The following is a 13,090-nucleotide window of genomic DNA, read 5'->3' on the forward strand; positions in this document are numbered from 1 at the left end:
AGACATGGCTATTAGAGCTGTAGTCAATTTATATTTCTCTTAAAAGGCATAGAGGTTTACAGCATGGAAACATGCCCTTCGGCCCAACTTGTCCATACTGCCCTTTTTTTAAAAATCCCTAAACTAGTCCTATTTGCCCGTGTTTGGCCCATATCCCTCTATAACCATCTTACCCATGTAACTATCTAAATGCTTTTTAAAAGACAAAATTGTACATGCCTCTACTACTACCTCTGGCAGCTTGTTCCAGACACTCACCACCCTCTGTGTGAAAAAATTGCCCCTCTGGACACTTTCGTACCTCTACCCTTTCACCTTAAACCTATGCCCTCTCGTTTTAGACTCCTCTACCTTTGGGAAAAGATATTGACTATTTAGCTGATCTATGCCCCTCATTATTTTATAGACCTCTATAAGATCACCCCTCAGCCTCCTACGCTTCAGAGGAAAAAGTCCCAGTCTATCCAGCCTCTCCTTATAACTCAATCCATCAAGTCCCAGTAGCATCCAGGTAAATCTTTCCTGCACTCCTTCTCGTTTAATAATATCCTTTCTATAATAGGGTGATCAGAATGGCACACAATATTCCAACTGTGGCCTTATCAATGTCTTGTACAACTTCAACAAGACATTCCAACTCCTGTATTCAATGTTCTGATCGATGAAACCAAGCATTCCGAATGCCTTCTTCACCACTCTGCCCACCTGTGACTCCACTTTCAAGGAGCTATGAACATGTACCCCTAGATCTCTTTGTTCCGTAACTCTCCCCAATACCCTACCATTAACTGAGTAAGTCCTGCCCTGTTCTTTTCAAAACACTTCAGGTCAATTATCCAGAAACAAAGCTGTGAAATCACTTCTGCCTGTGTGTATTAAACTGCACTATAGAGCAGGAAATATTCTATTTATAATATTAAGAAAATTAATAAGCTGTATAAGTGGGTGGCTTTGTAGTTTTTATAGCTACAGGAAAATAATCAATTACAAGCAGGATTTTAAACTCATCTGTACCTTCACTCATGAGATTTGTGTTCAAGTTCCAATCAGTGAGTAGGTAGAATCACCACCTGACTTTACTGGAATCTATCAGAGTGTCAGACTACTTGCAGCAGGGAGAGTTGATCAGAGATTATCAGCGTGGATTTATGATAAAGAGGTTGTATTTTAGTAATCCACTTGAATTTTTGATGCTGAATGGAGGATTGTCTATCACTGTCCAATAGAGCATGCTGGCTGGAACCTGTAGGTCCCGGACCATCCTCAGCCACAGGGTGGAAGCTCAAACACAAAGCATGAGCAAGGGTTGCTGATATCTGTGGAAAGGTACCTCAATGACAGCCAGCATTGGAAGGTGAACACTTAATCTTGTGCTATTCATTTTTTTTATGATGCACTCAAAGTTAAACACAGAGCATCAGTCAACGGAGCAGTGGCAGGTGGAAGCATATACAAAGGAAGAGTGAATGTAAAAACACAGTCAACCTGAATTAATAATTGCCTCTTCCCTATTACATGAGCTATGGGCCCATGGGGAGCCCCTGTTCGCTGACAGTGTAATTGCTACGCATTCACAGCACCAGATCAGTCAGACAAATAAAGCTCCTTGATCAAATTTGACATTTCTTTTGCAGATATAATTATTACCCACATGCATGAAAAAGAAAGAGCCATTCACTGGTGTACATGAATAACAGCAAGACATTAAATGAATTTCTCCAATGACAACCTGCCATCTTCAGCAAGCTCAGCGTCAACTTAAAGATAAAAAAAACTCCACAGCTTCCAAATCTCCCTTGCCTAGACAGCTGCTGGATGTATTGGAAGTGGATCTCCGGATTGATCCTTTTAAAATTTCCATGGGGATGGGCAGCCTACTGGGAAATGTGGAACTGCTGCAGGAGGTGAGAGAGCAGACCCCAGCAATACCTTTGTCTCCCTGAATCATTGCGACAACACAACCTGATGCCTAACAGACAAATGATCTGTCTCACCATCTCTCGTGGAATAAGGAACACTAAAAGACAGGGTGTAATCAACCAGGATTAAATTAAAAATACCTTTTGGGGGAAAAGCAAAATTGAACACATCAGCGACATGGTGGCAGTGGTTAGCACTGCTGCCTCACAGCATCACGGACTCGGGTTTGATTCCTGGCTTGGGTCACTGTCTGTGCAGAGTCTGCACGTTCTCCCCATGTCTCCATAGTTTTCTCCAGGTGCTCCAGTTTTCTTCCACAGCCCGAATGACATGCTGGTTAGGTGCATTGGCCATGCTAAATTCTCCCTCAGTGTACCCAAACAGGCACTGGAGTGTGGCGACTAGGGACTCTTCACAGTAATGTCTTTGCAGTGTTAAGGTAAGCCTACTTATGACACAAATAAATAAACTGAAACTTGAACACTTGAAAATATTCAAGTTGCTGGACTAACTATACACAGTCATTACACCAGGCTGTGTGAAACCCATGCACTGTGAGCCAGTAAGGTTGGCACAGCCTGGACACAACATAAAAGTGTTTTCAAGAAGTGTTAACAGACACAGCATCAGCTGCTTTATGTGGGATTTACACATCTCCAACATTGTGACAGAAATAAATCCTTCTAATCTCCAAATCACTTGAAGTTTGTTAACTCTGTTCTCTGGTTCTCTGTTAATAGTTTGAAATAATATATGCTGCTTTTACCTGCATTATCCAGTTCACCCATCAGGGCATGCCACTCAATCTTTTCTCCACAAATACAAATTGAGTTTGATCATTTTGTTTTCAAAACTCTATCAAGTAATATTTCTGATCACACTTCTCCAAATCAAAGGGATCAAGTTGCACATGTCATAGAATGCTGCAAATTAATGACTTGTCAAATCCTCACACGCACTGAAATCTCAGTACCTGAATCTTCCATTAGTGAAGGGTCGACCTTTGGGGACAGGAAAGCAATGAATAGGTTCAGGTGGTAAATTCCCAAGGCATACGTCACAATGTACCATCCCTGAATGAAAAAAAAACACCAAAATTAACATCAAAAGAGATGGTGGTGGGGACAAGAGAGACGGTCCAGGTACACAAGTCATTAAAAGATCATGGACTCAACAGCAAATAATCAAAAAGACTAACGAAGTGTAGCCATTAGACCCACATCTGGAGATCAGTGTTCAGTTTGGCCCATCATACCCAAAGAAGGATAAATTGGTCCTGGAAAATCTATGCTGCAATTTGTCCAAAATAATGTCTGAGCTGCAAGGATTAGATTACGATGGGAGATTACAGAAATGAAAGTTGTGTCCCCTGGAATTTAGAAGGATAAGCTGTGATTTTATCAAAGCTTTCAGATATTATGGGAAACAGTTTCTTGTTATCCATCCTTTTACTGCTGATTGGGTAATTTAGAACTCAGGGCCATAACCTAAAACGCAGAGGCAGATTTTTTAAAGTGAAGTTAGGAAGCAATTCTATCTGTAAGGTTTGTTATTCTCTTGCAGTCAATTATTAATTTAAATTGAGATTGGTAGAGCTTTGTTGACCCCAAAGGCATGAAGGCATATGTGGCAAAGGCAGATATGTGGAGTTAGCTCACAAATCAACCATGATCCAACTGAATGGCAGAACAGGCTCAAGGGGCCCAATGACCCAACACTGTTCTCTTGTTTTGAACATTCTGTGAAAACAACACAGAAGTTCACTTTTGACATCTTTGATCCTTCCCAAGATAAAAGCAAATTATTGCAGATGCTGGAATCTGAACCCATAAGTGAAAATGCTGGAAAATGTCAGCAGGTCTGGCAGTATATGTAAGAAGAGAAAAGAGCCGACGTTTCGAGTCCAGGTGACCCTTAGTCAAAGCTGACGAAAGCCCTAAGATAGTCTGTATCCTAGACATGTAGGCCAGGGATGATCCCTGGTTCATGTTAAGGGAACTGGCTTCAAGTTGCGAAGGGACAGTTAGCCTTAGCTACGAGGGGAACAAAATCGATCACAGAATTCCTGTGAAATGCTATCCATGAACTGCTGCTGTCGGTGGATATCCGATTAATTTGAGTATGATGCTCCATATAGACACAACACCTAATGTCCAGACTTGCACTGGATTGGGAAAACTTCCCTAAGAGCAAATAATATCCATCGGTGTACCTCAGAACATTATCAATTTGTTACGGAGAAAAACAGAACGTTTGCTTGAAACTGGATTTCATTAGATTTAAAACTAGCCTCTACGAAATAACATTTGCCACATTTTCTTTTTGATAAAGATTTGCTGCTTCTCTCAAACCACAAGGCTAATCGGTTTGCTTCATTGGCTTTTCCAGCATCAGCAATACCACACTCAGTTCAGACGACAGTCGATACAAATTGTGGAATCTTACATCAGGCCTTGGAAACTCGGCGGCACAGTGGTTAACGCTGCTGCCTCACAGTGCCAGGGACCCAGGTTCAATTTCAGCCTTGGCTGACTGTGTGGAGTTTGCACATTCTCCCCGCGTCTGCATGGGTTTCTTCTGAGCGCTCCGGTTTCCTCCCACAGTCCAAAGGTGTGCAAGTTAGGTTGATCAGCCATACTAAATTGCTTCTTAGTGTCAGGGGAATTAGTGAGGCAAATATGTGGAGTTACAGGGGTATGGCCAGGGTGGGATTATTGTCGGTGCAGACTCGATGGATCAAATGGCCTCCTTCTGCACTGTAGGGATTCTATGATAAACTCATCCCATCAGTCTGGCTTGGATCTGAAGCCATTTCACAAAGGTCAGAGGGCAGCACTCAACTGCTTTGTCCCACCACCCAATCCTTGCCACCATATCCCATCCTGAAAATATCCTTGGCAAAAACAAAAAGGTTTGGGTGTTTGTTTCTCAGTTTTCCAGTGAAACCAATGCCAGTATATGTACTGCAACAATACTTTTATGGATTTGACTGTAACAAGACTAAACGTCCACAACAATGCACTCACCTGAAGGATATAAACTCTAATCATGTAGATTGCACCAAAGATAAATGTTACAATCCATCGCAAAATGCCGTAAGGTGTGGACTTGTCTAAGAAGGACTGGTAGATCTAAAAAGAAAATATTAAAACATCTGAGCATTTATTTCTCTGCTGATTTTTCCTTTAACAGGTGAACGGATGACTCTGTCAGGAAACAGTGTTAAGCTCAGAAAGGTGTTGCTTTAGCTGATCTCAGCCAAAGGCAGCTGCTGAGTTGCTACAAAAGATCTCAGGGGTCCTGGGCTGGGGAAGAGACATGGTGCGAAATTAGACAGGGATTCCCACTGAAAGTTGCCTGTATGGATGCTGAGTAAGAACTGGGGGCTCTATGTTCCCCCTTTCTCCCTCATAATCAGAGGGTGGTGAGTGAGTGGAATTGGCTGCCGTCGATGGTGGTGGAGGCAAACTCGTTGGGGTCTTTTAAGAGACTTCTGAATGAGTACTTGGGATTTAATGGGATTGAGGGTTATAGATAGGCCTGGTAGGTAGGGATATGATCGGCGCAACTTGTGGGCCGAAGGACCTGTTTGTGCTGTAGTGTTCTATGCTCTATAATCCAACACCCTGCCAGCACAATAGCCACATGAACAGCACAATAGCTAATCATGGGAGTATACCCCAGTATGAACGTCTCCGCTTTACAGGAAATTTTTTAAAGAAACAGATTTCAATAGCAATGAAATCAAACCTCTTACAAATTAATAGTACACATTCATATCTGTCCAGTTTTGGCTGGGGACTTGCTAAATTCAACTCAAAGTAAATAAAAATAAGATTTCAGTCTTCTTCAATTATTAACTAGAATTATCCAATAAACCAGGATTTAACTTCACAGAGATAGCAACGCTCCACTGTGATTTGGGAAGATTAGATTATTGCTGATTAAGCATTATAGCAAGGAGGGTGGAAGGGAGGGAGAAGAATCATCTCTTACCTGTCCAATCTGTGTAAAAAACCTGCTGATTGCTGAAGGTTTCCCATGAATGGCATCTCCACTGCTGTCCCCTTCTGACATGCTGTTTCTAACAGAGAAACAAAAGTGGAGAAGTTGGATACTTCATACTTTTCCTGAAGAGCTTAGACCATGTTTCCTCCAATTCCCAATCCCTCCACTTATTGCTCTCTTCCTTAACTCTACTCAATTGTGCTATCTACTATCAGTGTACCAGCTTGTCCCTACAGTATGGAGCTCCTTCTCTTAATCCCTTCATCATGTTACATTTTGTCCCATCTTCAAAAACCTTCTTCAAAGCTCCAGCTTCGACCACACTTCTAGCCTTCTCCTCTCACACCCTACTCCTGCTCAAGTTTGACAATTTAGGAAACTTCTTGGTTTGTTTCAAAGGTGCTAAATAAATGCAAGCTATTGTTGTTTCATTGCCCCAAACAGATAACATTCGCAATTCCAACTCCATCCCAACTCCCTGATTTAAGTTGGAGGGGTTTACGGCATTGGACCAACAATACAGAAGCTGCAAACTCAAATCTCATCCCATCTAGTTAGGAAATACCATAGAACCCTATAGTGCAGAAAGAGGCCCTTCGGCCCATCGAGTCTGCACCAAACACAGTCAAATGTTATAAAATCTGAGGGCAGACCTGATTAAAAAAAAATTATGCTGGGGTTGTGGAGTGAATTTAACTGCTTCATTGGTGCTCTTCATGGATGAGAAGAGACCCTACCAAGCCCCCCAGTCTACTATATACATCACCCATCCCAAACAGTGACCCTCGGGGATGGTCAATAAATGCTGCTTTGCCACCCGTATCCCACCTCAAAATCAAGTAAAAATACATAATACGCTGGATGTTCATCAAAAGATCAAGTATAATGATGATTTTATGCACAGAAGCGACTAACATACCTGACTTAATGGAAGGTGTCTTATAACCCAAACAATGAAATCGCTCTCTTGAATAAGAGGGTTGCTATGATATGCCAAACTAAACTTTCAGACAAGGTTGTTGCAGTAAGTCAAAGCGTTGTGTGTACTTGTTTAAACTTTTAGAACCTGTCTTTGCACTGATCCAGCCAGATCAGGGACTGAACAGAAAACACAAACCAGGAGATGTTTTGCACTGAGAAGACCGTTTGATATTAAGTTGCTTCGTGTCTGGGCTGAGAATTCAGGGAGAGGTGACACGCCTGTCCTTTCGCCAAATGCACAGTGCTGCTGAGTTATAGAATGATCCAATTTCATCAGGGAGGCTTTCTCTGAAGAAATACAATTGGAGGAATTCAGCTCAAGCAACAGCGTAGAATTGGACAAATAAAAATTTCAGAGGGAAGACGAGGAGGGGAGGGGCAGGATGGATTGAATATCTACCGTTAGTTAGCACCTCAACTCTGAAGCACACGTTAAATTATTCTCGAGGGAAATGGTCTGCTCACAACATCCACATTCACCACTAGTCAGAGCCACTTACATTTTTATTACATGCGTTCCGTTTTTGTCGGTGTTGTGGGATCACATTCCATGATCATGTCCGGTCATGATAAAAGACTAATTGTTATTGGTGATTCCCTTGTTTTCCTGAGCCTATTTTAACTGGGATTGTGTCTTTCTGAGAAAGCCACTGATAAGCAGCCAGCTGATTGATGCTCTGCTGCAACATAACTGGAAACGCAGCAGATTTGGCCAGTTGAAAGCAGATTATTATTAAATAAAACATCAACGGAATATGCTTATTCACCCACCCCACAGGGAATAGAAATCTCTCCGTTTCAGATACTCCTGGCACCAGGGAGTGCTCCTCTCTACCCAAACGATGTGGCCCAGCCTTTACCGCAACAAAGCCTCTACTCAAGTGAGAGACACTTTGGGCCAGATTTTTCTCACTCCTGCAGCATGTTCTGCAGCGATGTAGGCAGCCCACCATTGGCTAATGGCAAGATCTTCCAGTCCCACTACCATCAACAGGTTTTCCTGTTAGCCAACACAGAGCCACTGAGGAACCCCCAGCAAGAATATCACTGTCACTGGGACTGGAAAACCCCACTAGGGTGACAAGTGCCACACAGACAAGGGGAGAATGTGCAGATTCCACACTGACAGTGACCCAAACCAGGAATCAAACCCAGGTTCTTGGCGCTGTGGGGCAACACTGCTAACCACTGTGCCACCGTGCTGCCCCAACTTAGTCTTGGTCAATACTTCCCCAGCCTTCCATTCTCCCTGTGTGTCAGCCTGGGCTCAATGGTTGGATCATGGCATAAGTCAGACGTCTATGAGCTGAAGACTGATCTAAGCTGACATTCAGGCACAGCACTGACAGATTACCACGTGGCTGGAGGAGTTGCCATCTCTCAAGTTGAGATATTAAAACAAGACCCCGTCTGCCTTCAACCAATACTGCTGAAAGATATCAATTGACCATTCAGCTGTCTGGGGGAGTTTGTTGTGTACAAATCAGCTGCCACATTTCTTACATTAAAACTTCAAAAGTACTTCATTGCATGTGAAGCACTTTGGAACAACATGAGGTTGTGAAAGCCACTACAGAAATGTTAAGTTTTCTGTCTCTCAGACGCTGAAAGAAAAATTGAGGCAGCGTTAAAAGTTGGAAACAAAACGACATAACAGATGAGAGGCACCTGAGCACTTGACAATTAGATGCAGTTATTGAAAAAAGGGAACAGAGATACTATACGTGTGTGCAAGAACAAAAACAGAACAGGCCAAAGGAAGGATTGTAAGAAAGAATGTGAGCAACATCGATGGTGCAAATCATGCAAGCATAAACCTGAGACAGCAGATCAGACACTGCGTGGTCAGAAACTTAGATAAGAAATAAACTGCCCTAAATCCAGGACACTGAAGAAGAATAGCGAGGGGAAGGAGTTAGCTGGTGGGTTTGGGATGGGGGGAAAAAAAGCCTCATCATGCTAGGGACCCGGGTTCAATTCTGGCCTCAGGTCACTATCTGTGTGGAATTTATACATTCTCCCTGTGTCTGCGTGGGTTTCCTCCAAGTGCTCCAGTTTTCTCCCACGGTCTAAAGATGTGTGGGTTACGTTGATTGCCCATGCTAAATTGGCCCCTTAGTGCCAGGGGGACTAACAGGGTAAATACGTAGGGTTACAGGAATAGGGGCTGATGGGATTGTTGTCAGTGCAGACTTGATGGGCTGAATAGCCTCCTTCTGCATTGTAGGGATTCTATGAAGTACCACAACTTTGGGATTCTGGAAAATAAGTAGATAGCCCCCAGCTGAACCTTTCCATTTCCCTGAGCAACAAGATGCTGAGGGAGAAGAAAACACAAAGGGAGGAGAAAGGTCAAAAAGATCTGAATAACTTCACTTTCTGACGTGTGCTTTAAACGCAACACTGTCATTGATTTAAAAACAGAAATTCCTAACAATAAATAACACAAGGGAAAGCAGGATATATAATCAGTAAATGTGAGAAGGATTAAATGATACACAGAAGATACAAAAAAAACCCAAAAGACAGGATTCTCCAGCTTTGACACGAGCACAGCCAGAGAATCCCGCTTCGTATTTCCAATTCTGATAGAGCAATTCTTTTGGCAAAGCTTTCAGAAATTCAACAGGAGTGTTGATAAACTCCACGGCGATGTGGCAGATGGAACATTTGCAATGAAAAATTTGTCAACCACACAACATACATTCCCCAGTGCATAGTGTTAACTGTGATAAGCTGCTCCGCATGGGACAATTTGCAAAGTCTGGTATCACCCATACTGTTCCTAATAAGCATAGCCTCATTCAGTATGCAGCATTGGTTCTGCACATCAAGGCCACATGAATACTGCTAAAAAATTTCTAAATTATTCGATCAGAATGATAGTGGGGCTAGGAGAGTTGAATTATGAGGACAGGTTGCATAGTCTAGGCTTGTGTTCCTGAGTGTAGGAGATTAAGGGATGATATCATTGAGGTGGTTAAGATGATTAAAGGATTTAACAGGGTAAATGGAGACAAACAATTCATTAAATGGCAGAGTCCAGAACAAGGGGGCAGAACCTGAAATTTAGGGCTCAGCTATTTAGGGCTGTTGTCAGGCAACACTCTTTAAATTGGGAACTCTTCTCTCATCGACACCAGGGATCCGGTGTTGATGGGATTTCGGCCTCGGGTGACTGTATGGATGGAGTTTGCACGTTCTCCCTGTGACTGAGGATTTCCTCCGGGTGCTCCAGTTTCCTCCTACAGTCCAAAGATATGTAAGTTACAGGGATAGGAGGGGAAAAGGGCCTGGGTAAGGTACTCTGCCAGAGAGAGTCGGTGCAGACTTGACGGGCCAAATGGCCTTCTTCTGCACTGTTGTGACTCTCTGATCAGAAAGATGCTGAGGCTGGGAGGAGTCAATCGAAAATTTCAAAATGGAGCAGAATAGATTTTTCTTTGACAAGGGTTCCAGAAACAAGGCAGGTAGATGGAGCTAAGATATAGATCAGTCATGACTGAACCAAGTGGACAATTTTGAGGAGCTGAATGATCTACTCGCGTTACTATGTTCAAAATGCAAATCTACCAACTCTCTCACACACACACATACCTCCACGAGGGCAAGTACACTATGAATACAAGCAAACTTTTCACAACACTGCAGAAGATAAAATAAAAAGAGGCCACTCACAGCTGGAGGTTCTATAAACCAACTCAAACTTTCAAAAAGGGCTCTGTTTGAATTTGGAAGATACAAAAGCTTGTCCCTTAACTCGGCTTTACATTGAGGTCAGATATTCTGACAGGTGATTGCACTCAAGTGACTCAAACATACGACAGCATTTATGGTGGCGAGAAGTGTGAAAATACAAAAGTAAAAGAAATCTCTGGTGTCAACATCGTACTACTGGCCCAGCTTTCTCCAGTGGTCACAGTCCAAAACAGAAATTATTCTTCGACACATTTGCCTCAAACATATCTGACTGTTGCTCAGCGAGCCATTTCCTCTTTCGCCATTCAATAAGATCATGACTGATCTGGAAGTGTCTCCACTCCACATTGCCTTGTGCCCCCATTAACGCTTGACTTCCCTGTATATCAAAAATCTGTGTAACTCTGCCTTGGACAAATTCAATACCCCAGTCTCCACTGCTTTCTGGGAAACAGAATTCTACAGACTAATGACCTTAGGAGAGAAAAAATTTCTCATCTCTTTAATCAGTAGACTCCTTATTCTTAAACTGCATCCCCTGGTTCTAGTCACTCCCAGTGTCCATTCCATCACATTCCCTCAGGATCTTATGTTTCAGTAAGATCACCCTCGTTCTTCGAGATTCCAACGGGCATACATCCAATCTCTCTTCATAAGGTAAACTTCTTATCCCAGGAATGAGTCAAGCAAACCAGCTCTGTATTGCTTCCAACAAATACACAGGATGGCATTTCAGCACCGTCTGCTGCAGGGGTCACCATTGGTGGGATTGCAAATCCCAACAGCGGGAAGGGTGCAAAATTTTGGCCAAAACCTGCACACTATTCTAGATGTGGTCAACACAAGGCCCTATACAGCTGCATTAAAATTTCCCAATTTTTATGTTCCGCTCCACTTGCGTAAATGACCTTTTTGTAATTCATGTACCAGCAGACCCGAATCGCTCTGTAGCACTGAGTTCTACAATTTCTCTCCATGTAGATAATATGCTGCTTTTCTATTCTTCCTGCCAAAGTGAACAAATTCACATTTCCCACATTATACTCCATCCATTTTACCCGCTCACTTAACTATCTGTATCATTTTGCAGACTCAAACACAACACAGCATTCCCTCTGCTCCCCCATACTGCTATGGGGTGTCTAATACCCCCGCGCACCGCCGCTATGGGGTGTCTAATACCCCCACGCACTGCCGCTATGGGGTGTCTAATACCCCACATATACCGCTGCTATGCGATACAGCATATTTGAACAGAAGCACGCTGCATTTTCACCCCAACAACTCAAGTCTTTTTACTTCTCTGATTTTCAGATTTTTTTTCCCGAGTGACGCTGTTACTGGACTGTAATTCCACAGGCACCAGCCACCTCCAATAAACCTGTCTCTGCACAACCATTCTTGAGCCAACTTTCAGCAAGCTATTCACTGCAGCAGGTGTCACAGCTGAGGTGGGTCTAACTCCCAGGAGACAAGCACGTTTCCAGCAGGTCACCATCTCGCGATCAAGAACAGAAATCCTGACTTCACCAACGTGAACGTGAACAGAAATTTACTGAGATCATGTAGCCCAGAATGGGCTGGGAATTAAATCTGGGGTTTTCACACTGTTTTCTTCAGAAAATACAACACATTACAGGCTGAATGTAGAACTTTGTTATTTTAGTTGTGACTTTCAGGGGGTTACAGAGGCTACAATCTGATTCTCCACCATCGAAATAGTCTGAAACTGTGCAGAGCACAATCCCAACCTGAACCTGACTATCAAAGATAGTCAATCTGAATCTCCACGATCAGAATACTGTGTTAAGAGGTTACAGAGAGAGCATGGAGTTTAAAACAAGGCATGCTGAATTTCTATACTTGGTTGTGCAACTCATGTACTCTGGGTAGCACTAGGCACATGAGTATAGAAAGGATATTCAAGACACAGAAAGAGAAAAGATTCACTAAAGTAACAGAAAAGTTAGAACTACGAGGAAAACCTACAGAAATTGGAGCATTTCCCTCATTGAAAATAACAAAGGCTACTAAAAGGAGGATGTAATCAAGGTTTTCAAAAAGTGTGAAAGTTACCAAATGGCAACAGATTTTCAGCAGATTGCATCAACACTAAAAGAAGGTAGACAAATGGAAGAAATATCTCCAACGAGGGGGAAATATGGAATGCATGGAATTACCACAAGGCAACAGATACAGGTGCAGAGATTATAATATCAGTTCAAGCAACCGGGTAACTAGTTGAAGAGGAACACACACAGGGAAGATAATGGCACAGTGGTATTGTCACTGGACTAGTAATCCAGGATAATGCTCTGCCAACCTGGGTTCGAATCCCATCATGGTAGATGATGAAATTTGAATTCAATCAAGATCTGAAATTAAGAATCTACTCATGATCATGAAACTATTGTTGACTGTCGTAAAAACCCATCTGGTTCAGTTAATGTAATTTAGGGAAGGAAGTCTGCCGTCCTTATCC

General features: G+C 42.7%; 1 protein-coding gene across 2 annotated transcripts in view; it reads right to left on the reverse strand.

The window, feature by feature from the left end:
* The window catches only part of rer1 (retention in endoplasmic reticulum sorting receptor 1), a 42,677-nt gene that overhangs the window by 10,446 nt on the left and 19,141 nt on the right, over positions 1-13,090 (reverse strand). For both annotated transcript variants that reach the window (XM_080182490.1, XM_080182491.1), the window contains exons 2-4: positions 5,917-6,004; positions 4,947-5,051; positions 2,894-2,993 (exon numbers count right to left, since the gene is read on the reverse strand). In XM_080182490.1, the coding sequence (XP_080038616.1) occupies positions 2,894-2,993; positions 4,947-5,051; positions 5,917-6,004 (293 nt within the window). The remainder of the gene's footprint in view (positions 1-2,893; positions 2,994-4,946; positions 5,052-5,916; positions 6,005-13,090) is intronic.

This window comes from Carcharhinus amblyrhynchos, unplaced genomic scaffold (genome assembly GCF_965287045.1).
Source record: "Carcharhinus amblyrhynchos unplaced genomic scaffold, sCarAmb.v2.hapA scaffold_56, whole genome shotgun sequence".
Lineage (NCBI taxonomy): Eukaryota > Metazoa > Chordata > Chondrichthyes > Carcharhiniformes > Carcharhinidae > Carcharhinus > Carcharhinus amblyrhynchos.